The sequence below is a fragment of the Oryx dammah genome, unplaced genomic scaffold (assembly GCF_014754425.2).
Source record: "Oryx dammah isolate SB20612 unplaced genomic scaffold, SCBI_Odam_1.1 HiC_scaffold_28, whole genome shotgun sequence".
In the NCBI taxonomy this organism is placed as follows: domain Eukaryota; kingdom Metazoa; phylum Chordata; class Mammalia; order Artiodactyla; family Bovidae; genus Oryx; species Oryx dammah.
This window is the reverse complement of record NW_024070212.1, coordinates 52360233-52386446: the sequence shown is the minus strand read 5'-3', so window position 1 is coordinate 52386446 and position 26214 is coordinate 52360233. Positions and strand designations below refer to the sequence as shown.

The 26214-nt window shown below is 37.5% G+C and overlaps 1 protein-coding gene across 1 annotated transcript; it reads right to left on the bottom strand.

Annotated features, from left to right (window-relative positions):
- Window positions 1–1809: 1809 nt before the first annotated feature.
- LOC120856890 (guanylate-binding protein 6-like) lies at window positions 1810–24290 on the bottom strand. The gene is made up of 10 exons (XM_040232371.1): window positions 24101–24290; window positions 23169–23296; window positions 14988–15097; window positions 14599–14792; window positions 12802–13047; window positions 7310–7590; window positions 6408–6620; window positions 5985–6087; window positions 5429–5622; window positions 1810–4507 (listed from the first exon to the last, which is right to left on the bottom strand). The coding sequence occupies exons 1-10, from the start codon at window positions 24288–24290 to the stop codon at window positions 4283–4285; spliced, it is 1884 nt and encodes a 627-aa protein (XP_040088305.1). The 3' UTR covers window positions 1810–4282.
- Between the last annotated feature and the right edge of the window lie 1924 nt (window positions 24291–26214).

Here is a 26214-nt window from a genome sequence, read left to right as displayed (position 1 = left end):
CAGTTCTATCTTATGAATAATTTCTTTAAATGCAAATTGATTAAACTCTTCCCTGTCAAATGTAAATGCATTAACTCTCCAATCAAACCAGTAGATTGGCAGAATGGATTAAATTTTAGAAGTGGTCCAACTATATGCTATCTATAAAAATCTTACTTTAGGTCTAAGTACACAGAGATTGAAATTGAAAAGAGGAAAGAAGACATTCACAAATAATAGCAGGAGACTTTAATATCCTACAATCAATAATGTATAGAAAAATCAGACTGAAGGTTAATAACAAAGTAGAGGCCTTGAACAACACTAGGTTAATTCAATCTAACAAAACTTCATCAAACTAGAAAAGAATACAGATTTTCCCAGGTGCGCATTGAATATTTTCAAGGATAGAATACATGTTATGAAAGAAAAAAAAAAACAAATCTTCATAATTTTTTAAATGCTTGAAATCATACAAAGTTTCTTTTCTGATCACAATGGATTAAAACTAGAAATAAATAGCAGGAATAGAGCCGGGAAGTTCACAAATATGTGTAAACTAGATAACACCATTTTAACAAATGGTCAAAGATAAAATCACAAGAAATATTATATAATACTTACTGAAAAATGAAAATAAGAGCACACAAAAAAAAACTTGTAATATGTAGCAAAATCAGAGCTAAGTTGGAAAATTATACTTGCAAATGATTACCAAAAAAAAAAAAAAAAAACCCAAATGTGAAGAACTCTGAAATCAGCAACCTGACCTTACTATTTAAATAAACAGAAAAATAAGCAGAATCTGGGACTAGCAGAGTAAGTGATACAAATTATTGTGGAGATAAAGAAAATGAATAACATAAAAATAATGCAAGAAATTTTTTTAAAAAGAGTTAGTTCTTTGAAATAATCAATAAACAAACCCTTGAGCTAGTGAAAGTGAAAGTTGCTCAGTCGTGTCTGACTCTTTGTGACCCCATGGACTGACTGTATAGTCCGTGGAATTCTCCAGACCAGAATACTGGAGTGGGTAATCATTCCCTTCTCCAGGGGATCTTCCCAACCCAAGGATCGAACCCAGGTCTCCTGCATCACAGGCAGGTTCTTTACCATCTGAGCCACCAAGGAAGCCCTACTATTCCTTAATGGGTGTGTGAATTAATCAGTGTTAGCAGTGATCGCAGCCATGAAATTAAGACACTTGCTCCTTGGAAGAAAAGCTATGACAAACCTAGATAGCATATTAAAAAGTAGAGACATCACTTTTCTGACAAAGGTCAGTATAGTCAAAGCTGGGTTTTTCTAGTAGTCATGTACAAATGTGAGAGTTGGACCATAAAGAAGACTGAGCACTGAAGAATTGATGCTTTTAAACTGTGGTGTTGGAGAAGACTCTTGAGAGTACCTTGGACTGCAAGGAGATCAAACCAGTCAGTCCTAAAGGAAATCAACCCTGAATATTCATTGGAAGGACTGATGCTGAAGCTGAAGCTCCAATATTTTGGTCATCTGATGCAAAGAGCCAGTTCATTGGAAAAGACCCTGCTGATAGAAAAAGACTGAAGACACAAGGAGAAGAGGCGGCAGATGATGAGATAATTAAATAGCATCACTGACTCAAAGGACATGAGTTTGAGCAAACTCCAGGAGATAGTGGAGGACAGAAGAGCCTGGCATGCTACCATCTATGGGATTGCAGAGTCGGAGATGACTTAGCAATTGAACAGCTACAATGCAGTTAACAACCTCTAAAAGACTTTTTCTTTCTTTAAATGATCACTACATGTTGGTTCTATTATTTTTATTGAAAGGAAATAAAAACAGTTATTTCAAAGAAATGTATGCACTCTCATGTTTATTGATGCATTCCTCACAATTGACACCATAGGAAAACAACTTGAATGCTCACTAATGCTTGAAAGAGTATAAAAAGACTTCACACATATACACAATGCAATACTATTTGGCCATAAAAAAGAAGGATATCCTGTCATTGGAGACAACATGGATGACTTCTAGAACACCTAAGTGAAATAAATCAGACAGAGAAATACAAGCACTGGATGATATCCCATATGCATCCAATTTGAAAATGTCAATTTTTTCTTCTTGTTCTTCAATTCAGAGCATCTCTAAGGAATTAGAACACATATTTGATTTGTCAGTGGGAACAAATATTTATATAGTATAGTTTGCCTTTACATTAAACTTTTCAATTTATTGGTCACATATTCATTGATATAAAGTTTCTTCCTTGAAAAGGGCAAAGTCATTCTTCTTTTTGAACACTTGAGGCCACAACTGAATGGAGCCATTTAAACTCTTCAGTAAAGATGTGTTAACATCTTTGCAGAGGCACAGACTGTGATACATGAGGACTCAGAGGAAGGTGTTATGCCAGAAAACTTTCTTTCATTCTGTTAGCCTTAAATCACCTTAGAGACATTTATCTGGTGTCTAAAATCAGAAGTATTACTACAGACCTTTTGAGTATTCATGTCTTTCTGGCAATTGAAAACAGTCACACATGTATCCATTTTTTGTTTTTCAAGCAGATACTTATTCTGTACATTCTTTGTCTAAACATGCCCTATGGAGATATACAGAAAAAATATATAATTGTTCCTGTAGTCAGAGGAACTTTACTTTTATTTGAAAATAAGTACCAGAGTTAGTTACACCTGGTCACATCCAACTGGCTGCCATGTCCAATTATGTTATCAATTGAATGCTTGTGTTCTTCAAAATTCATCTAATGAAACCCTAAATGCCAAACTTTCCCCAGTATGATGTTATCTGGAACTGAGGCTTTTAGGAGGAAATTAGGCATGAGGTTGAGACCCTCATGAATCTGATTAGTGCCCTTAAAACAAAAACATAAGAGTTTTCTTTCTTTTCCCAATATGTGAGGACACAGCAAGAAAGCTACCATCTGTAAAGCTGGAGTAGGATGCTTACCAAGAATCCAACAATGCTGGCACACTGCTTTTGGATTTATAGACTCCAGAATGGGAGAAATAAACATTTGTTTTGCTAGCCACCCAATCTATGGTAATTTGTTATAGCAACCTAAGGTAAGACAAACTATGATGCTCATTACTATCATTGTATGTACTTGACTTCTGATTATTTAAATGCCGATACCTGGCCTCCATTGTCAGGGCATATCATCCCCAGTAACATCAGGGCACCCAGTTCTGCAGTAGTACATCCCCCCTTCTGCACGTGACTACTGCAGCCAGGCCACCACTGAACATTAAACTGTGATGGGATTCCTCTCACCAGGGCATATTCTTAATGTTTAGTGATCTGCTTCTACTATCTGAAAAGTATAATTCAAACATAGGAAGTTAATACTACTCTAGCTGTGATTTCAAAGGGTAACAGGAAAGTTTATACCTTATTTTTCAAGCAAATACAAGGAATTAAAAACCAAGGACAAAATGAAAGCTAGGTTAGGATGCAAATTTTATACTTTTTAGTATTCTGATCTAATTCATTGAGTAGGCTAATGTCATTTCTAGAGGCAATGAGCAATTTCATCATCTAATAGCAAATTTCACATTTGTTTGTTAGTATTATAATTGTATTACATTTTATGCTTTCCTAGTAACTTATTTACAAAATGGTAATACAGTCATTCTGAAATATGGAGTATATAATGAAAATCATTTGCCCCTTCCACATACTGTTCTCCTCAGAAAGAACCAATGATTCCAATTTTTAATGAATCTTTCCAGAGATATTTTATCTCTACATACATATGGGTGCACATACCTTTTTGCTGTGAAAATATTATCCATAATATTTGTACCTTATTTTTTCACTCTATAGTATATCTTCAAGTTTGTTCTATATTCATACAAATAGAGCTGCATTGTCTATTTATTGGCTAAATACAAGGTATTTCACTATTGCACATACATAAAGTATATTACCAATTTTTATAGATGGACATTTAACTGGATTCCTGATGGACATTTAACTAAACTCCAATCTTTTGCCTTTAAAAGCAGTGCTTCGATGAACCTCTTTCACGTATGTATGTATATATATATATATATGTGTGGGTGCTCACATATATAATACATGATTTTCCACATACAGATACATATCCTAAAAGTGAACCTGCTATTTCAAAATGTCCATACATTTACTTTATCTAATATAGGCCAGACATTGATATCCTCTAGTAGCCACTTTTTATATTTGAAGCTTTGCTGAACAAAAGTGAAAAGCATGCATAATAAAAAGAGCCCAGAACATATATCCTTGCTCTATAATTTCTTTGAAAGGAGAGCTACTTTTTAAATAAAGAGCCTATCCCTTTCACAATCTGCCCAAGAAGTTTAGCTGGAGAACTCAATATTGAAGTGAGCTCATCACCAAATTTGTCCAAGGCTTTTGTAACCCAGGGAGTATCCTTTTCTTTAGTATCATCAATCATATTTTTTAACTGGTTTATTTCTGCACTCATCAACTCAGATTTCTCTCTAAAACCTTCATTAAGCAGAGTTTCTTGGACCTAGAAATAAAGCAAAGAGGGAAGTAATATGTTTTAAATTCTCATTTTTTTCAAAGACTACATTTTGCATTTAAGAACTTTGTCAAACTATCTTTGTTTTACTCGTAAAATTGTTCTCTCTTACTCAATCATGAAAGGAGAGTTTTGTAACAGGGACTATTTCCTGGTTTTGACAGGAACATTAAGACAAAGTGTAGTTTACAGCCTTGCTAATATTCACACACTATTGGGTTTTGCCAGGAGGCTAAGCCTCACATAAGGACAAATGTTATGCATTTCAGATAAATGTTATGCGTTTCAGAGGTAACCTTGGATCAGACTGCAATAATTCTCAGGATGGTGAGAATTATAGAAATCTGTTATAAGGACATCCAGGTAGACAATGAGAGAATTCTCTCTATGCCACACAGTATCTTAGGTATCTATCCACCCCTGGAGCCAACGCAGCAAGTTTAGAAGCTGCCACATCCCAGTGTTTTTAAGTTTGGACATTTTTTATAGTTTATCTCAGCATAGATCTGTCTCTGGGCCTATGGCTGAGAACAGAGTTCCTGGTAATTGGCAGGGATCCTGAAAGCAAACCAGCTGCTGCTCATATTAAGTATATGCTGTTGGAATATCTATCTAACTGAGCTTCATGGGATCATTTAAAATTTTCCCAAATAGCTACTTAAACCCTATTTATAATTTCCAAGGGTTTGAAGTATCAATACTCATCCTGAAATCTCCAAAGTCTACATATATAGTAGAAAATAAAGGCTTCTTTTTTAAAAAAGGAATAATTCTAGGGGTTTTAGTGAATCAGAAGCAGTAAATGGCAGTGATGCTTCCTCCATGGTCTTGCTGTAAACTTCGCCCATCCCTTCCTGAGGTCCCAGGGTAATGACCATCAAGCACAACTAAGGCCACAGCCTGACTTACCTTCATCTTATGCTCCAGCATCATATTCATCTCTCTCAGTAGGTTTTCTTTTTCCCTCTCCATCTTCTCTGTCAGCTGGGCTATGTTTTCCTGGAAACTCTTCTGTTGTGCCTCCATCTCCTGCTGCTGCTCCTGCAGTTTCTGTTTCAGCAGCTCCTGTTCCTTCTCAGCTATTTCATTCCTGGCCCGCGCTTCTGCCCCAGGAAGGTTCAGAAAGGAATGAAAGTAAGATGAAGACGGATCTTTATGCTCAGAGCTCAGAGACCAAACCAAATTAGAAAGAGAGGAGAAATCTCTGAATTCCCACTGCCATACCCCACACCTCAAACCCTGTGTCCACACCATCAAGAGCACATTTCAGAATGTGATGGGAAAGACTCTGTTTGGCTGACATCTAACCACATCCAACCACATCTCCTCTTGCTGTTTTCAGATGTAGTAGAGTTGTTTCACAGGAGAGGAAGTTCCTTGTATCAGGAAGACTTTGTTCTCGTACCTATTAGAGGTCACTGCGGGAACCTACCCATCCCACTGTGAGCAGAGTGCTACCCCATACCTGCTGCAGTCTTCTCCCCATCAGTGAGTGCTTTATCTGCCTGCAGGATGGATTTCTCTAATGCTGCTTGTGACTGAAGAAAGCTCTGGAGGACTTCATTTGCCTGGGGAACCACAAAGGAGCATAGAACTTAGATTTCTACTGAGAAGATTAGTGCTGCAAAAACATGTATATAATTTTTGTTTCATGTTTAAAATTCTGTGGTGGTTCCCTACAGCAAGTCCAGGCTCCATACTCATGTTTTGAGAATACATATCTCTACTCTACTCAGGAATAAATTTCAAGTAGTGGATCTTAAGAGCTAAAGCTGTCATGATATCTCCATGCTCTCTCATTACCCACACTTAGTTCTGTGCTCTCAGATTTTCAGGAGAACTCTCTAGACTCTATTCTGTAGACTCCCCATGCTCTATGTGTCCTCACCTTCACTCCTTTTCTGGGCACTTGATGATAATCCTGTTCAAACCTTTCCTTTGCTTTCCTGTAGAGTTCATACCCTCCAGGAACAGAAAAAGTGCCTGCTGAAATACTTTCCATTAGGGTCTTGGAAATCTCATCAAGTTTAACCTGGCAGTATTTGACAGATGCCTCTTCATTCTGCAACACAAAATCCTCCTTCTTATTCTTTATGATTTCCTGGAAGTGAAATGTAGAGGGATGTCACTAGAAGAATGAAAAAGAAGAGATAAAATTTCAAAGAATTTGATGGAAAGAATGGTCTAACTGCTGTCCTCATGAGAAAAATATTTTGCTGGAGGACACGAAATTAAAAAAGCAATCACAAGTTCTGGTTTAGTCCCAACCCTGAAAACTCTCTGAAAGGCCACAGGAAAGTTTCTCAACCTCCCTTCAGTTTCTTCATCTGAAATGTTGGTATTGCGTTATCTAATCTCTACAGTTCATTGCAGCTATTAGTCATTGATTCTATATTCAGTGATACAGCAAGGAGCAACCTAGGTTGAAAATGGTCTGGCATAAGGGTCTGATTAGAGAAATTTGGATTCTTCTTCATGGGATGATGTTCACAGAAAACTAAAGCAAATTAAGAATGACTTTTGGGTGTTCCAGACATACTTGGAGTCCAAAGACATATATACTTTAGGAGGATATATATTCTGATTTTTCATCAGAAAACTAGAGAGATTTCTAGATAAACTACTGAGGTTTAACAGAATAAAAAACAAAATATACTCCTTTGTAACTCTATCCTTCCTGAGAACACAGACTACTTTTGAGTGAGGGGTGAAACATGTGGCTGGTAATGGCATTTCTATGTTTCATTCATCAAGGGGAGGGGAGAAATGGTAAATATTAAGACAAATTACCACAAGATTCTTCTGGAATTCCTGATTTTCATCCTTGAAGGAGTGCTCCATGAAGATGGCAATGGCTTCCTTCTCACAGGCTGCGTGCACCTCCAGCAGCTCCTGGAACGTGTCTGTGGGGAGGCTCAGTTGCTGGGTCATCTGCTCATTGTAGTGGTCAGCTGCCTTCTGCACGGCTGCTGAGTTCTCCAGCTGGGCCAGAGATGTGACTGCATTCTCCAAACAAGGTACAGCTCCACTGTTGATGGTATTCACGTAGGTCACAACCAACTTTCCCAGCCCTGAAAAGGCCATCAAATTTAAGGGATAAATATCAAGTCATTGGTCCATAAAATACAAGATTATGAGATTACATTTCTAAAGGCTCTCTCTCTCTTTCTCTCTCTCTCTCTCATACACACACACACACACACACACACACACAGAGCCATTATCTCCTTTTACTATCATCACCTTTGTTTTCCTACTGACTTCACTTTTATGGTTCTTGGGGATAAAAAAAAATTGAAAATCTACCTGTGTCCAACATATTAAGGAGTATCTGAAAAATATAGTATCCTACTAAAACCTTAAAAGCAAAATAGCTTACATAGATATTCAGATAAGACAGGGTATATCAGATTTTATTTATTCCTAATTCTGAGGCATTAAAGGTACTTTCAGAGATTTATAGGCTGGTACTGATTTTTGAACCACACAAAACTCTCAAAATATTTTTTGTTTTCTCCTTGCAAAGAACTTTTATTGTATAAAGTTTCCCCTGAGAAAATGGTATATTCTGTTTTTCTACTGAGATAGTGATTTTTATTCTGAATAGAGAAATTTTTCAGATAAATGGAAGTCACAGATATCAGTGACAAAATTTGCAGTTTATGGGAGAGATTCATAATCCCCCAGATATTGTTCAGTTGCTCAATCCTGTCCAACTCTTCATGACCCCATGGACTGCAGCATGCCAGGCTTCCCTGTCCTTCACCATCTCCTGGAGCTCAAACTCAAGTCCATTGAGTCAGTGATGCCATCCAACCATCTCATCCTTTGTCATCCCCTTCTCCTCCCACCCTCAATCTTTCCCAGCATCAGGGTTTTTTCAATGAGTCAGTTCTTTCCATCAGGTGGCCAAAGTATTGGAGCTTCAGCTTCAGCATCAGTCCTTCCAATGAATATTCAGGACTGCTTTCTTTTAGCATTAACTGGTTAAATCTCCTTGCAGTCCAAGGGATTCTCAAGAGTCTTCTCCAGCATCACAGTTCAAAAGCATGAATTCTTTGGTGCTCAGCCTTCTTTATATGATCCAGCTCTCACATCCATACATGACCATTGGAAAATCCAAAGCTTTGACTATACAGACCTCTGTCAGCAAAATAAAGGTTCTGTTTTTTAATATGCTGTCTATGTTTGTCACAGCTTTCCTTCCAAGGAGCAAGCATCTTTTAACTTCATGGCTGCAGTCACCATCTGCAGTGATTTTGGAGCCTAAGAAAATAAAGTCTCTCAATCTTTTCATTGTTTCACCATCTATTTGCCATGCAGTGATGGGACCAGATGCCTTGATCTTCATCTTCTGAATGCTGAGTTTTAAGTGAGCTTTTTAATTCTCTTCTTTCACTTTCATCAAGAGGCTCTTTAGTTCGTCTTCACTTCCTACTAGAATGGTGGTGTCATCTGCATATCTGAGGTTATTAATATTTCTCCCAGCAATGTTGATTCCAGTTTGTGCATCATCCAGCCTGACATTTCACATAATGTACTCTGTAAATAAGCTAAATAAGCAAGGTGACAATATACAGCTTTGATGTAGTCTTTTCCCAATTTGGAACCAGTTCATTGTTCCATGTCCAGTTCTAACTGTTGCTTCTTGAGCTGCATACAGATTTCTCAGGAGGCAAGAAGGTGGTCTGGTATTTCCATCTCTTTAAGAATTTTCATTTTTAAAAAATTATTTATTTATTTTAATTGAAGGATTATTACTTTACAATATTGTGATGGTTTTTACCATATATCAACATGAATTGGCCATGAGTATACATGTCTACTCCCATCCTAACCCACTTTCCACTTCCCTCCCCACCCTATTCCTCTGAGTTGTCCCAGAGCACCGGCTTTGGGTGCTCTGCTTCATGCATCAAACTTCCACTGGTCATCTGTTTTACAAACGGTAATGTACACATTCAATGCTATTCTCTCAAATCATCCAACTCTCACCTTCTCCCACTGAGTCCAAAAGTTCTTTATATCTGTGTCCCCTCTGCTGCCCTACATGTAGGATAGTCGTTACTGTCTTTCTAAATTTTGCAAATATGCATTAATATATAGTAGGTGTCTTTCTCTTTCTGACTTACTGCACACTGTATAATGGGTTACAGTTTCATCCACCGCATTAGAACTGATTCGAATACATTCCTTTTTATAGCTGAGTTTTTCATTCCAATCCCAAAGAAAGGTAATGCCAAAGAAGGCTCAAACTACCGCACAATTGCACTCATCTCACACACTAGTAAAGTAATGCTCAAAATTCTACAAACCAGGCTTCAGCAATACATGAACCATGAACTTCCAGATTTTCAAGCTCATTTTAGAAAAGACAGAGGAACCAGAGATAAAACTGCCAACATCTGCTGTATCATCAAAAAGCAAGAGAGTTCCAGAAAAACATCTATTTCTGCTTTATTTACTATGCCAAAGCCTTGACTGTGTGAATCACAATAAACTGTGGAAAATTCTGAAAGAGATGGGAATACCAGACCACCTGACCTGCCTCTTGAGAAACATATATGCAGGTCAAGAAGCAACAGTTAGAACTGGACATGAAACAACAGATTGGTTCCAAATAGGAAAAGGAGTACATCAAGGCTGTATATTATCACCCTGCTTATTTAACTTATATGCACAGTACATCATGAGAAACACTGGGCTGGAAGAAGCACAAGCTGGAATCAAGATTGCCGGGAGAAATATCAATAACCTCAGATATGCAGATGACACCACCCTTAAGGCAGAAAGTGAAGAACTTAAGAACCTCTTGATGAAAGAGAAAGAGGAGAGTGAAAAGATTGGCTTAAAGCTCAACATTCAGAAAACTAAGATCATGGTATCCGGTCCCATCACTTCATGGCAAATAAATGGGGATACTTGAGAAACAGTGGCTGACTTTATTTTGAGGGGCTCCAAAATCCCTGCAGATGGTGATTGCAGCCATGAAATTAAAAGACGCTTACTCCTTGGAAGGAAATTTATGACCAACCTAGACAGCATATTAAAAACCAGAGATATTATTTTGTCAACAAAGGTCCTTCTACTCAAAGCTATGGTTTTTCCCGTAGTCATGTATGGATATGAGAGTTGGACAATAAAGAAAGCTGAGCACCAAAGAATTGATGCTTTTGAACTGTGTTGTTGGAGAAAACTCTTAAGAGTCCCTTGGACTGCAAGGAGATCCAGCCAGTCCATCCTCCCATCCTCAAGGAGATCAGTCCTGAGTATTCATTGGAAGGACTGATGTTGAAGCTGAAATTCCAATACTTTGGCCACCTCATACGAAGAGTTGGCTCATTGGAAAAGACCCTGATCCTGGGAAGGATTGAGGGTGGGAGGAGAAGGGGACGACAGAGGATGAGATGGTTGGATGGCATCACCAATTCAATGTACATGAGTTTGGGTAAACTCTGGGAGTTGGTAATGGACAGGGAGGCCTTGTGTGCTGCGGTTCATGGGGTTGTAAAGAGTTGGACACAGCTAAGCAACTGAACTGAAATGAACTGAATATTCCATTGTGTATATGTACCACAACTTCATTATCAATTCCTCTCTCAATGGACATCTAGGTTGCTTCCATGTCCAAGCTATTGTAAGCAGTGCTGCAATGAACACTGGAGTACATGCATCTCTTTCAATTCTGGTTTCTTCAATATATACACCTAGCAGTGGGATTTCTGGGTCATGTGGCAGATCTATTCACAGTTTTCTAAGTAATCTCCACACTGTTCTCCATAGTGGTTGTACCAGTTTGCATTCCCACCAACAGTGTAAGGGGGTTCCCTTTTCTCCACATCCTCTCCAGCAGTTATTGTTTGTAGACTTTTTCATGATGGCCATTCTGACCAGTGTGAGAGGATACGTCAAAATGGTTTTGATTTGCATTTCTCTAATGAGAGATGTTGAGAGCATCTTTTCATGTTTTTATTAGCCATGCCTATGTTTTCTTTGGAGAAATATCTGTTTAGGTTTTTTGCTCAGGTTTTTATTGGGTCGTTCATTTTTCTGGTATTGAGCTACATGAGCTTGTGTGTTTGGGAGATTAATTTTTTGTCAGTTGCTTCATTTGTTATTATTTTCTTTCATTCTGAAAGCTATCTTTTCACCTTGCTTATAGTTTCCTTTCTTGTGCAACAGTTTTTAACTTTAATTAGGTTCTATTTGTTTATCTTTTTTTTTCTTTGTTCCGCATCCTCTCTTTGCTTTTATTTCCATTACTCTGGGAGGTGGGTCATAGAGAATCTTGCTATCATTTATTCCAAAGAGCATACTGCTTATATTTTTCTGTGTCTGTGGGAGGCTCAGTCTCTAGGTCATCTCACTGTAGTGGCCAGCTGCCTTCTGCACAGCTGCTGAGTTCTCCAGATGAACCAGAGTCATCACTGCATTCTCCACACTAAGTACAGCTCCACTGTTGATGGTATTCACATAGATCACAACCAAACTTCCCAGCCCTAAATAGGTCATCAAATTTAAGGGATAAATATCAAGTCATTGGTCCATAAAATACAAGATTATGGGATTACATTTCTAAAGTCTCTCTCTCTCTCTCTCTCTCTCTCTCTCACACACACACACACACACACACACACACACACAGCCATATCTCCTTTTACTATCATCACCTTTGTTTTCCTACTGACTCTTCACTTTTATGGTTCTTCAGGCCTTGGGGCTAAAAAAAATAATTAAAAATCTACCCGTATCCAACATATTAAGGAATATCTGAAAAATATAGTATCTTACTAAAACCTTAAAAGCAAAATAGCTTACATAGGTATCCAGATAAGACAGGGTATATCAGATTTTATTTATTCCTAATTCTGAAGCTTTAAAGGTACTTTCAGAGATTTATAGGCTGGTACTGATTTTTGAACCACACAAAACTCTCAAAATATTTTTTGTTTTCACCTTGCAAAGAACTTTTATTTTATAAGGCTTCCCCTGAGAAAATGATATATTCTGTTTTTATACTGAGACAGTGATTTTTATTCTGAATAGAGAAATTTTTCAGATAAATGGAAGTCACAGATATCAATGACAAAATTTGAAGTTTATGGGAGAGATTTATAATCCCCTAAATAAGATAATTATAAAATATACACATTTTTTTCACGGAGTGTGAATGTCCATAAGCCCAGAATTCCATATAAAATCCAGCAGAAATACTGAAAAACACATTATATAAAATATCTGCAGTATATTGCTACTCATAATAATAGGACAAAAAGACTTACAATTTCCAGTGACCAGGACTCCCTCTCTGAGTGTCTTGGTTTTTGCATTGGTGAAGATGTAAGAACAGAATTCTTTTGTTTTTTCCTGGAATTTAGGATTCAGTTGGTTTTCAGACGCATTTTCAATATCAGCTAGGAGTTTTCTGTCATTTGTTGGTCGGTCAAAGACAAAACACTTCCTTGTTGGAAAGAATTCCCTGATGCACTCTCTGCATAAATTTGATCTTTGTACATTCATATTCTTGCCTAAGGGACAGAGAAACAGAGATTAAAGCAGAAACAGTCTTGCAGCAAGAGAGCCAAAAGTGTTCATAACAGATTTGTGTATTCTTGTTGACTTTTATGGTAATAACTCCTTTAAAACAGACATGCAGTACTTGTGTACACATCAGACTTACACCAATGATATAGCCGGAGAGAAATTTGGGGAGATGTCTAATCCAGTAAAAGAAACCTATGGCTAGCATCCCCAGAAATGAACATGATAGAATATTTCTTTATTAGATGTTTGCTGTACTAATGGTTAAAAGAATAAAAGGTCAAATAAATATAAATGTTTGCTCTACTTAGTCTTATGTGAGAATTGATCTGTGGGACCAAAAAGAAGAGTCACAAACAGGATAGTGGACAATATCAGAAATGTTAGAAATGACACAATTATTGAAGAAGAATTATTTTGATGTTAAAATTATTTGTACAAAGGGACATATTTTTAGCAAAAACCTCTGAAAGGTAAGTGTAACTAAACTGATATTTTAAGATGTCACCATTAATCTATAAATTCTTTGTGATAAAGGATTATGTTTGATTTGACAGTGGTTCTCTTATGTCTAGACAATTTCCCAATAATTTTTTGAAAACCATAAATAGAAATATTAAAGCAAGAAATAAGTAGATTAGAATTAATATTCCTCTCAGGTTTCACAAGGTGTACATCACTATGAATGTAACCCTTTACACTAACAAGTTGGTGGTGGTCATTTAGTCACTAAGTTATGCTCGACTCTTGCAACCCCATGGACTGTGGCCCACCCGGTTCCTCTGTCCATGGGATTCTCCAGGCAAGAATATTGGAGTGGGTTGCCATTTCCTTCTCCAGGGGATCTTCCCGACCCAGGAATTGAACCTGCATCTCTTGCTTTGCAGACAGATTCTTTAGCAACTGAGCTACGAAGGAAGTCCTTAAACTAACATACTATTTGCAAATTATATAATGAAAAAGTAAGTGGGAATTAAAAGAAGCTGTGATTTGAAAATGAAGTGAACATTCTGATAATTATCAGAAATATTGATAAGTCATAGATTAAAAGCACACTCCAGGTTTATTTAGAACATAAAGTCATTTTGTAGATGATATAACTATACAAGAATTCGAACAATTTATCCCTTTTTGAGAAAAATAACATGTAACTGTGTGATTTTTTTTTTCCACTACACAGACTTTTCTTTGTAATTTATTATATTGCAATTATCTAGTATATTGTTTTCCCTACTGGAGAAAAGTAGAAACTAAAATAGGAGCACAAGTGTCTGACTTCAGAAGGATTTAGCACTGAATGTAATCTCGGTGCTAAATTAAACATTGTATAAAGAAAAAATTGGCCTTTGAATAATTTCACTCATACTTTTCTTAAGTAAACTTAAAATTCATTTCCTAGAGCTTTGCAACCCACTTTCTAATCACCATTTCTACAGATGTTAATCTCAAATATAAATGTGACCCTAGAGATGATGGACAGTATTTAGTAGATCCCACACTCTATTCAAACACCCAATGCCCAGGCCATGCCCTGTAACCTTTAGCCAGCTTCAAGGCATTGTCCAGGTATTGATCTTCTGTGATAGGATGACCATTTAACTTCAGCTCCAGGGTGAAATCCCGTACAGCCCATATAAAGTCTGGAAAGAAAGCCACAAATTCTGTGCAATCTTCTTCATCAGGGTTGGGAGAGGACTTGGCTTTGATTAGTTGTGTGAGCTCTGTCACATAACTAGGACATGATTAAGGAAAAGAAATTCCTTACTCACAATTCCCACATTAATAATAAAAAATTAAAAACTTTCTCTTTAGTTCTGAGTCCCCTTTGCACCATTAAAGGCAACTTTGTGACAGGGAAGGAAATGTGATTCCATCTCCATCCCCATAAACTCAGTGAAACTTGATAGTTCAGTTCCTAGAAGGATACTGCAGGTGCTCCAGGGCCTGGTTGTTGATGGTGCTCATACTGTTATAGATAAAGGCGCTGCACAGAAGCACGGCCAAAGCAAAGATCCATGAGTCATTCTTGGAATCACCCTAGAGAGCACATTAAAACAACAGATTTAAGAGTTTACTTGTAAATTAGAAATTTATTCATAGACTTATTCTATCATGTCCTTATTTATTATTTCAGCTAGCCTAATCACCATGCAAAGAAATTCTTTGAAGACAGACATATTGGCTTTGACAATTACAAAGGCATTTCTTGTGATTACAATAGTGAGTGAAGTGAAGTCGCTCAGTCATGTCCAACTCTTTGTGACTCCATGGACTGTAGCCCACCAGGCTCCTCCATCCATGGGATTTTCCAGGCATGAATACTGGAGTGGGTTGCCATTTCTTTCTCCAGGAGAACTTCCTGACCCAGGGATTGAATCCAGGTCTTCTGCTTTGTAGGTAGATGAGTTACCCTTTGAGCCACCATATTTTCAAATAAAAAAGGATTCTTCATAGGGATTTTTTGGTCCTCAATTAAAGGAAATAAAATAACAGTACTGGTGTATAATTAGTTATTCTTTGATGAATGTTAGAACATATTCATTATGCACACATGTATTAATCATAAGTGATATAAAATAAACATAGTTGGCATAACTAGGTATTTAAATTATATCCAAACAATAAATAAGCTATGGCACATTTCCCAATATTCTTAGATTTAAAAATGCAGCAAGTTTGAGTTAAGATGATAGAATTGGAATAGTAGGACCTGGGATTTACTTCTTCCAACAAACACATTAAGAATAAATCTACAAGTGGACCCATTCACACAGAGCACGTGCTGAACACTAGTGGAGGACCTCATACACCTAAAAGAACAAGAAAAGTTCTCCACATAAACTGAGTAGGATCCTTAAGAAAAGGAAGAAAAGAAAGAGGAAATGGGAGGGGACCAACATCCTGGTGGGGAGCTGATGGAAAAGAGAGGTTACCATACCCAAGGAAGCTTACTCACCAGTGGCTAGATCAGTTGAAAAAGTAGGGGAGTTTGGGGGCTATTGAGTAAAGTGCAGACGGTGGTCTGTGGCAGGCAGAACAGAGAGAGAGTTGTACAGATGGTCCATGCCACAGCTGTGTGTGCTCCAGCCTGGGATGTGTTTCTGCCAATGGTGGGGTGGACTGGGTGTTGAAGCGCAGGGTTTGGAGCACGAACCTGGGAAAAGGACAGCTGCAGGCTGCATGGAGACAGCCTGAGGGGAAAGGAGTGAGGAGCTCCACAGGTAGGAATACTCTTCCTCTAAACGCTCTTAGAGGAAGCACAGACTGCCCTGCAAGCAAGGGGCCATTGTTGAGTAGCACACAGAGGGCAGGACCAGCATCATGCCCTCTCTCCCCAAACTCCAGCCCCTGACTCTGTGGGCACTTGGAGGACTCCTGTCAGAGCAAGTGTGTGTGCCCCAATCATTGCTGCCTTGTCCTACTTACAACTGAGTGAGCATGTGTGCCTGGTCAGTTGCAACCTCTTGCCCCTCTCACCTTAGTGAATAAATGTGGTCTAATCAGTAGTTGCCTTCACCCCCCTCTCTCCTGGGTAGGGTTGAAACCAAAGCTGAGCCCCAGGGGCTGTGGGGCTAAGGAAGAAGGACTGAAACTTCTTTTTATAGCTGCAGAAGCCAAGGGTTAAACCCCCATAAATGGCTTGGAAAAAGTGCTTATAGAACATCTGAATTGACAGTGAGTGCTCCCACAACTGAGATGGGTCTCGCTTTAGTGACTGTGGACTGTGGACCCTTCAACATGGCCCTGTCCTCCAGGGGGATAAGACCCAGCTCCTCCCACCAGAGGGCAGACCCCAGTCCCTCTCAACAGGAAGATTACATAAGCCCCTGGATTAAACTCACCCACCAAGGGACAGATACCAGAAACAAGAAGAACTATGACCCTGCAAAAAAGACCACAAGCAGAGTAAGTGAGAAAAAATAGAGATTACAGAGATTATATTACAGAGAAATACCATGCAGACAAAGAAAGAAAGTGAAAGTGAAGTCGCTCAGTTGTGTCCAGCTCTTTGCGACCCCATGGACTGTAGCCTACCAGGCTCCTCCATCCATGGAATTCTCCAGGCAAGAATACTGGAGTGGGTTGCCATTTCTTCCTCCAGGGGATCTTCCCCACCTAGGAATCAAACCCAGATCTCCCACATTGTAGGCAGACGCTTTACCATCTGAGCCACCAGGGAAGCCCAATGCAGACAAAGGAGCAAGGTAAAAACCTATAAGACCAAATAAATGAAGAAGAGACTGGCAATCTACTCCCAAAAGAATGACTTCCCTGGAAGCTCAGACAATAAGAAAGATCTGCCTGCAATGCAGGAGGCCCCCTTTCAATCCCTAGGTTAGGAAGGTCCCCTGGAGAAGGGAATGGCTACCCACTCCAGTATTCTTGCTTGGAGAATCACATGGACAGAGGAGCCTGGTGGGCTACTGTCCATGGGGTCACAAAGTTGAACCAGACTGAGCAACTAACACTTTCACTTGCAAAGACAGAAAAGATGATTCAAGAAAAAGAAAGGCATTAATTGAGAAGATAAAAGAAATTTTAATAAAGATGTAGAAGAACTAAAGAACAAACAGTGATGAATAATAAAATAACTGAAATAAAAATATATATACTAGTAGGAATCAATAACAGAATAACTAGAGCAAAAGAATGAATAAGTGACCTGGAGGACAAATGGTGGAAATCTCTGCTGTTAAAACAAGATAAAGAAAAGAAATAAAAAGAAATGAGGAAAGTCTCAGAGATCTCTGGGGCAACATTAAATGTATTAATATTCTAACAATAGGGATCTCAGAAAAAAGAGAAAAGGTATGAGAAAATATTTGAAGAGATTTTAGTCGAATTCTCTAACAAGAGAAAGGAATGGTCACCCAAGTCCTGGAAATGCATAAATTTCCATAAAGGATAAGTTCAACAAGAGACATGCCGAGACATATATTAAACAAATTAACAAGAATTAAATACAAATAAAAATATTAAAAGCAGCAGGGGGAAAGCAACAAATAACACACAGGGAATCTCCATAATGTTATCAACAGATTTTTCAGCAGAGACTCAGAAAGCAAGAAAGAAATGGCATGATATATTTAAAGTGATGAAAGGGAAAAACCTACAACCAGGAATATTATACCTAACAAGGCTCTCATTCAGATTTAATGAAGAAATCAAAAACTTTACAGACAAGCAAAGGTAAGAGAATTCAGTGCCACCAACCCAGCTTTGCAACAAATGCTAAAGGAACTTCTCTATGTGGGAAACACAAGAGAAAAGGGAAAAAAGTAAGGAAACAAAAAAGACCAACAAAAAACAAACACAAAACAATTAAGAAAATGTTAACAAAAACATATATATTGATAATTACATTAAATGCAAATGCATTAAATGCTCCAACCAAATGATATAGACTGGATGAATGCATACACAAACAAGGCCTGTATAAATACCATCTACAAGAGACCCACTTCAGACCTAAAGAAACATACAGACTGAAAGTGAGGGGATGTAAAAAGACATTTCTTGTAAACAGAGGTCAAAAGAAAGCTGAAGTAGCAATACTCATATCCAACAAAGTAGACTTTAAAATAAAGACTGTTATGCAAAATAATGAAGGATACCACATAATGATCAAGGGATTCAATTCAAGAAAAAGATAGAACAATTGTATATATATATATGCACCAACACAGGAGCACCTCAATACATAAGGCAAAGGCTAAAATCCTACCAAGGGGAAATCAACAGTAACATAATAATAGTGGGGGGCTTAAATACTCCACATACACCAATGGAAAAATCATCCAAACAAAAAATTAAGAAGGAAATGCAAGCCTAAGATGACAGACCTAAGCCTATTAGTCTATTAGGCCAGATAGACTTAATTGATACTTATAGACCATTCAGTCCAAAGGACCAGGATACACTCTCTTCTCAGGTACATGTACAACATTCTCCATATTATAGATCAAATGTTGCATCACAAATCAAACCTCAGTAAATTTAAGAAAGGTGGAATCATATCCTGCATCTTGTCCAACCACAACACTAAGAGATCAGTAATTATCAATAATCAGAGGGAAAGAAACTGTAAAGAACACAAATGCATGGTGGCTAAATACTTAATAATGCATTATTAAATAATCAATGGATCACTGAGGAAACCAAACAGGAAGCCAAAAAAGTGCTTAGAGACAAATGACAAAATCATGCTGATCCAAAAGTTTTGGAGTGCAGTGAAAGCAGTTCTAAGAGGGAGGTTTTACCAATACAATCTTACCTTGAGAAACAAGAAAAATCTAAAGTAAACAGCCTGTCATAACACCTAAAATAACTATAGAAAAAAACAAAACCCAAAGTTAGAAGCAAATAAATCACAAAGATCAGAGCAGAAATAAAGACAAAAATACAATGGCAAAGATCAATGAAACCAAAAGCTGGCTCTCTGAGAAGATAAACAAAATTGATAAACCTTTAGCAAGACTCCTCAGGAAAAAAGGGAGAAGATCCAAATCAATAAAACTAGAAAGGAAATAAAAGACATTCCAATGGACACTACAGAAACACAAAGGATCACAAAAGATTACTACAAGCAACTATATGCCAATAAAATGGATAATCTAAAAGAAAAGGACAAAGTCTAAGAAAACTACAACTTTCTAAGACTGAACCAGGAAGAAACAGAGAATATTAATAGACCAAGCACAAGTACTGAAATGGAAATTTTGATTAAATATCTTTAAACAAGCAAAAGTCCAGGACCAGATGGCTTCACAGGTGAATTCTATCAAACATTTAGAGAAGAGTTAACATCTACTCTTATGAAACTCTTTCATAAAATTGCAGAGGAGGAATACTGCCAAGCTCATTCTATGAGCCATCATCACCCTGATACCAAAACCAGACAAAGATATCACATTAAAGGAAAACACATACAAACATCACTGATGAACATAAATGCAAAATCCTCAACAAAGTACTAGTATACTGAATCCAACAACACATTTAAAGATCATACACCATGATTAAGTGGTTTTAGTGCAAGAATTCAAGGATTTTTCAATATTTTCAAATCAGTGTGTTACACCACATCAACAAACTGAAGAATAAAAACCATATGATCATCTCAATAGATGCAAAAAAAAAAGGCTTTTGACAAAATTCACCAACAATTTATGATAAAAAAGATAGAAAGTGGACAATAGAGGGAACCTACCTCACTATAATAATGGCCATATATGACAAACCCAAAGCAAACATCATTCTCAATGGTGAAAGACTGAAATCATTTCCTCTAAGATTAGGAGCAAGGCAAAGATGTCCACTATTGCCACTATTATGCAACACAGTTTTGGTGGTCTTAGCCACAGCATTCAGAGAAGGAAAAGAAAGGAAAGGAATCCAAACTGGAAAGAAGTAAAACTGTCACTATTTGCAGATAATATGATACTACACATGGAAAACCCTAAAGATACTCCCAGAAAACTCCTTTAGGTCATCAATTTTTTTCCTGGTAAAATTCCAGAATACAAAATTAATACACAGATATCTCTTGTGTTCCTATACGCTTACAATGAAAAATCACCTAGTGTAATTATGGGAACAATCCCATTTCTCCTTGCATCAAAAACATAAAATAGCTAGGAATAAACCTATCCAATGAAGCAAAACATGTGTACTCATAAAACTATAAGATACAAATGAAAGAAATAAAACATGACACAGATGGATTGGTATAATGTGTTCTTGGATTGGAAGAATGAATATTGTTAAAATGAGCATAATACCTGACACAATCTACAGATTCAATATAATTTTTATCAAATTACCAATGGCATTTTTCACAGAATCACAACAACAACAGCAACAAAAAATGTTCAGATTTGTGTGGAGACACAGACCCTGAACAGCCAGAGCAATTTGAGAAAGAAAAATGGAGCTGGAGAAATCAGGTTTCCTGGCTTCAGACTATACTATCAAGCTACAGTCATCAAAACAGTGTGATACTGGCACAAAAATAGAAATATAGATCAGTGGAACAGGATGGAAAACCCAGAAATAAAGCCATGAGCCTATGGTCAATTTATCTATGACAAAGGAGGCAATACTGCACAATGACGGAAAGACAATCTCTTCAACAAACGGTGCAGGGAAAACTGGAGAGCTACATGGAAAAAATGAAATTAGGTTATTTTCCAACACCATACACACACGAAAAAAAGCTCAAAATGGATTAAAGACCTAAATATGAGCAGGACACTATAAAACACCTAGAGGAAAACATAGGCAGAACAATCTCTGAGATAAATTGCAACAATATCTTTTTTGATCCACCTCCCAGAATAGTGGAAATAAAAACAAAAATAAACAAATGGGATCTACTTAAGCTCAAAATATTTGGCACAGCAAAGTAAACAATAAAAAGATGAAAAGACCACCCATAGATTCAGAGAAAATATTTGCAAATGATGTGACCAACATGGGATCAGTCTCCAAAATTTATAATCAGCTCATAATACTTAACAGCATCAAAACAAACAACCCAATCAAAAATGAGCAGAAGACCTACATAGACATTTCTCCAAAGAAGACATACAGATGGCCAAGAGGCACATGAAGAGATATTCAACATCGCTAGTTATTAGAGAAATGCAAATCAAAAATACAAAGAGATATCGTGTCATACCAGTCAGAGTGGCTATCATCAAGAAATCCTCAAATTATAAATGCTAAAGAAGGTGTGGAGAGAAGAGAACCCTCTTACACAGTTGGTGGGAAGATAAATTTGTACAGCCACTCCAACTGTATGGATGTTGCTTAAAAAGCTAAACATAGAGCTACCATATGACCCTGCAATCCCACTCTTGGGCATATACCTGGAGAAAAATATGATCTGAAAGGACACATACTCCCCAATGTTCATTGTAGTGTGTTTACAATGGCCAAGACATGGAAACAACCTAAATGCCCATCAACAGAGGACTGGATAAAGAAAATGTGGTACATATGTACAATGGAATATTACCCAGCCATTAAAAGAATGAAACAATGTTATTTGTAGCAACATGGATGGCCCTACAGATTGTCATCCTGAGTGAAGTCAGTCAGACAGAGAAGGAAAAATATCATATGACATCTCTGATATGTGGAATCTAAAAGGAAATTATACAAATTAACTCACAAAAGAGAAAGAGACTCACAGACTTAGAGAACAAACTTATGGTTGCCAGGGGGAAGAACAGGTGGAAGAGATAGAAAGTTCAGATGGGATAAACACATATTTAAAATTGGTAACCAACAAGGATACTGTATAGCACATGAAACTCTGCTCAATGTTATATGGCAGCTTGGATAGGAGGTCTGTATGTGTGTGTGTGTGTGTGTGTATGTATGGCTGAGTTCCTTTGCTGTTCATCTGAAACTATCATCACATTGTTTGTTAACTGGCTATACCCCATTACAAAATTAAAAGTTTAATAAAAAGTAAACACACAATTTCCAACTCCTCTTTGGGCAGAAATGGAAAACTACATAAATTTAGATATCATATTCAAATAATTATCAAAGTAAGGCAAATAGAAGACATAATTTATTTCATCCACTAGTACAAAGCTAAAATAACAAAACTTCATCTTAAAATATTTCTAATAGGACAAACACTGACTTTTTATCAGGCATTACATTTAAGTGCATCTTCTTCCTCTCTCCAACCTGTTTCTTTTTCAATCACACTTTATTAAATCCGACAGCACACATGTGGTCTTGTCAACTAGACTAAAGACATTTTGAAAGCATGACCATTAATTTGGTCACTGATGTCTACAGCACTGAGCCCAAAGCCTTGGAACTAAGCTGTATGGTACTTATTTACTAAATTTAATCAAATCACCCACCAAGTGCCAATAAATAAAAAGTTTTATCTAACATTTTTACCTAACGTCTTTACAAAAGAGATTTTACCTAGAGGTTCAAACAAACCAAGATTTGCCTCATTTACTATGCCTGAATTTCTAAATTTTACAAATACATCTCAGTAACTAAATTACAAAGGATCATAAAAACATAAAGAGAAAATACAGAATAAAAAGGATTTTTCTCTGACTCCCTGTCTTACCTTTTCAACATCTCCCAGGCCCTCAGTGTCCAGAAGGACCAGAGTGTGGTCTGATTTGGAAGGGTGGGGTACACACCACATCCAGATGCCCTTGGTTTTAGACTGCACTGTGGAGCCCAGAGGGAAACCTGCAAGTGAAAAGAGAGAGCAACATTCAGTGACAGAGGATAATCTAAACAGCCCAGGGCTATAAAGTCAGACTTACTGGAATGCAAGTACCCCAGGATGCACTATTGTGCTTTCTCTATTTCCTCAAGAATGTCCTACTTTGTGTTTCATCTATTTCAGGGAGGAGGAATATTAATTGTGAAAATGATGTCAAGCATGGGTTCAACATGAAAATGAAAAGGTATCCTTGATGCAGACAAAAAAGAGGTAATTGATAACCATTATAAGAGCATTTTGAACAAATGGTGAGGTTCAAAGCCAGAAAGAATTGGATTGATGAGAGACATAGGAAAAGTGGAAAAAATTAAAAATTTTTTTTGCCAGACCAAATAGTATTTTTATTTTTTATTTTTTTTTCAAATAGTATTTTTAAAAGGGGAGTTACCCAAAAAGATATAAAATTCAAGAAGGAACACGATAGATATTCAAACATAATTATATATTATTGGGAATATTTCATTTAAAAAAGTAAAATGTGTTTCAAGATAAAGCAGACTACAAGCAAGAACCCAGTGCTTCAGCAAGTGAAATAAGGTAGAATTTAGGGCATTAGTAGGAGAGAATATTGTTAACAGGAGTAGAACAACAAATATGGTAACAAATGATGGTAAGGTAGTGATTTAGCGGTAAGAATTTTAAGGTTAAGTTTAAAGTTGGTTTATTGAGAGGAATCTGATTCTCCATTCACTTGCACAGGGAAAAAACTAAGAATATGAGATATAGTTGGAGTCATGCAATGACCTCTGCCCAAGTGCAACACTCACCATGGTTCTGTCCTGCAAGACGGTTCATCAAGTAGGATTTACCCGTACGATACAGTCCTACAATGGCTACTACCACCACTGGGTGAGAAATCTTCTCAAGAATCTCTATAGCTTCCTGGTTCACTGACAGTTGCGCATTTTCATTTTCTACCAGAGAAATAGGGGCCATCATGTCCCGCCCAGATGCCATGGCTACCTGCCAACTTAAGAGAGTCTCCCTGTAGAAATAAAATTACAAAATTATTCTCCAATTCCAAGTTATTCAAAGTACACACCCGCTTAGGACTGAGTGAGACTTCCTTAATTTCCATGAGACAGAATGTAACCTAGAAATAGCATACCGCAGAGGGAATCTTATATCATTCTCCCAAACCACTGATGATGTCATTAATAAAAGAAAAGGCAACATTACTCTCCATAATTTCACTTCAATAGCAAGAATATAGTTCACATATTTGTTAGCATGCACTGAAGGCCTCCAATATGCCAAATCCTATGATACTTACCTGACAATGCTGCTGCTGCTGCTAAGTCACTTCAGTCATGTCCGACTCTGTGCAACCCCATGGGCGGCAGCCCACCAGGCTCCCCCATTCCTGGGAGTCTCCAGGCAAGAACACTTCTCCAATGCATGAAAGTGAAAAGTGAAAATGAAGTTGCTCAGTCATGTCTGACTCAATAGCCAGCTATTAATACACTGGTACTTATGGGAATCTACAAATTAGAAATTATTTTATACCTTTGCCAAGGAGATCAATGGGCCTCACAAAGTCTGAGTGAATAAGTAATAGAACCAGGATTATATTCTAGACAATTGAGCAAATGGCAGACTGGAAAGCTCTAAACTCTTGCTTCTCCAAGCGGACATCAAAAACAACCAAACTGTTGGCTAGAATGACTTTCTGGTAGTTCTATGAAACAGTTGAGAGTCTAAAACAATCAAATAAATGCCCAGTCAAGAAGCCACATTTAAAATGGTACAAAAATTAGTGGTGTTTTTGCTTGCCTTTAGCCCAGCAACTCCAGGGTGGTGCAGGCCATTCTCCAGTTTCATCTCTTTATACAGAAGAAATGGAGCAGATCTTATTTAAAACGTTATAACTATAAGTGCATGGTTATAGGGTTCTCAGAAAAATAGGAACTTATTTTAGACTTTCAACTGTTTCATAGAACTATCAGATGTTATTCTAGCCAACAACTTGGTTGTTTTGCTGTCTCCTTGGGGACGCAAGAGTTTTGTGCTGTTGTTCAATTGCTAAGCCTTGTCTGACTCTTTGCGACCCCACGGACTGCAGGAGGCCAGGCTTCCCTGTCTTTCATGATCTCCCAGAGTCTGGTCCAATACATGTCCATTGAGTCAGTGATGCCATCTAACTGTCTTATCTTCCGCTGCACCCATCTTCTCTTGCCCTCAATATTTCCCCCCCATCAGGGTCATTTCCAATGAGTCAGTTCTTTGCATCAGGTAGCCAAATATTGGAGCTTAAGCTTCAGCATCAGTTCTTCCAATGAATATGCAGAGTTGATTTCCTTTAGGATTGACTGGTTTGACTTTCTTGCTGTCTTCTCCAAGAGTCTTCTTCAGCACCACAATTTGAAATCATCAATGCATTGCAATTCAGCCTTCTTTATGGTCTAACGCTCACATCCATACATAACTATTGGAAAGACCATAGCTTTGACTATATGAATTTTTGTGGCCAAAATGGTGTCTCTGCTTTCATAGCAAATAGCTTCTTCCAAAACACAAGACATGACTCTCAGCATGAACATCACCAGATGGTCAATACCAAAATCAGATTGAGTATATTCTTTGCAGCCAAAGATGGAGAAGCTCTATGCAGTCAGCAAAACACAAGACAAGGAGCTGACTGTGGCTCAGCTCACAAACTCCTTATTGAAAATCTCAGACTTAAATTGATGAAAGTAGGGAAAAACACTAGATCTTGCAGGTATGATGTAAATCAAATCCTTTATGATTATACAGTGGAAGTGACAAATAGATTCAAGGGATTAGATCTGATAGATAGAGTGCTTGAAGAACTGTGGACAGAGGCTGGTAACATTGTATAGGAGGTGGTGATCAAAACCATATGTAAGAAAAAGAAACGCAA

Coding starts and splice junctions, on each gene's coding strand:
- LOC120856890 (XM_040232371.1), bottom strand. CDS start 24,290: ATGGCATCTGGGCGGGACATGATGGCCCCTATTTCTCTGGTAGAAAAT. Junction 23,297..24,100: donor TCTTGCAGGACAGAACCATG/GTGAGTGTTGCA, acceptor TTTCACTTGCAG/GTTTCCCTCTGGGCTCCACA. Junction 7,591..12,801: donor AGTCCTGGTCACTGGAAATT/GTAAGTCTTTTT, acceptor TGGCCTTTTCAG/GGCTGGGAAAGTTGGTTGTG.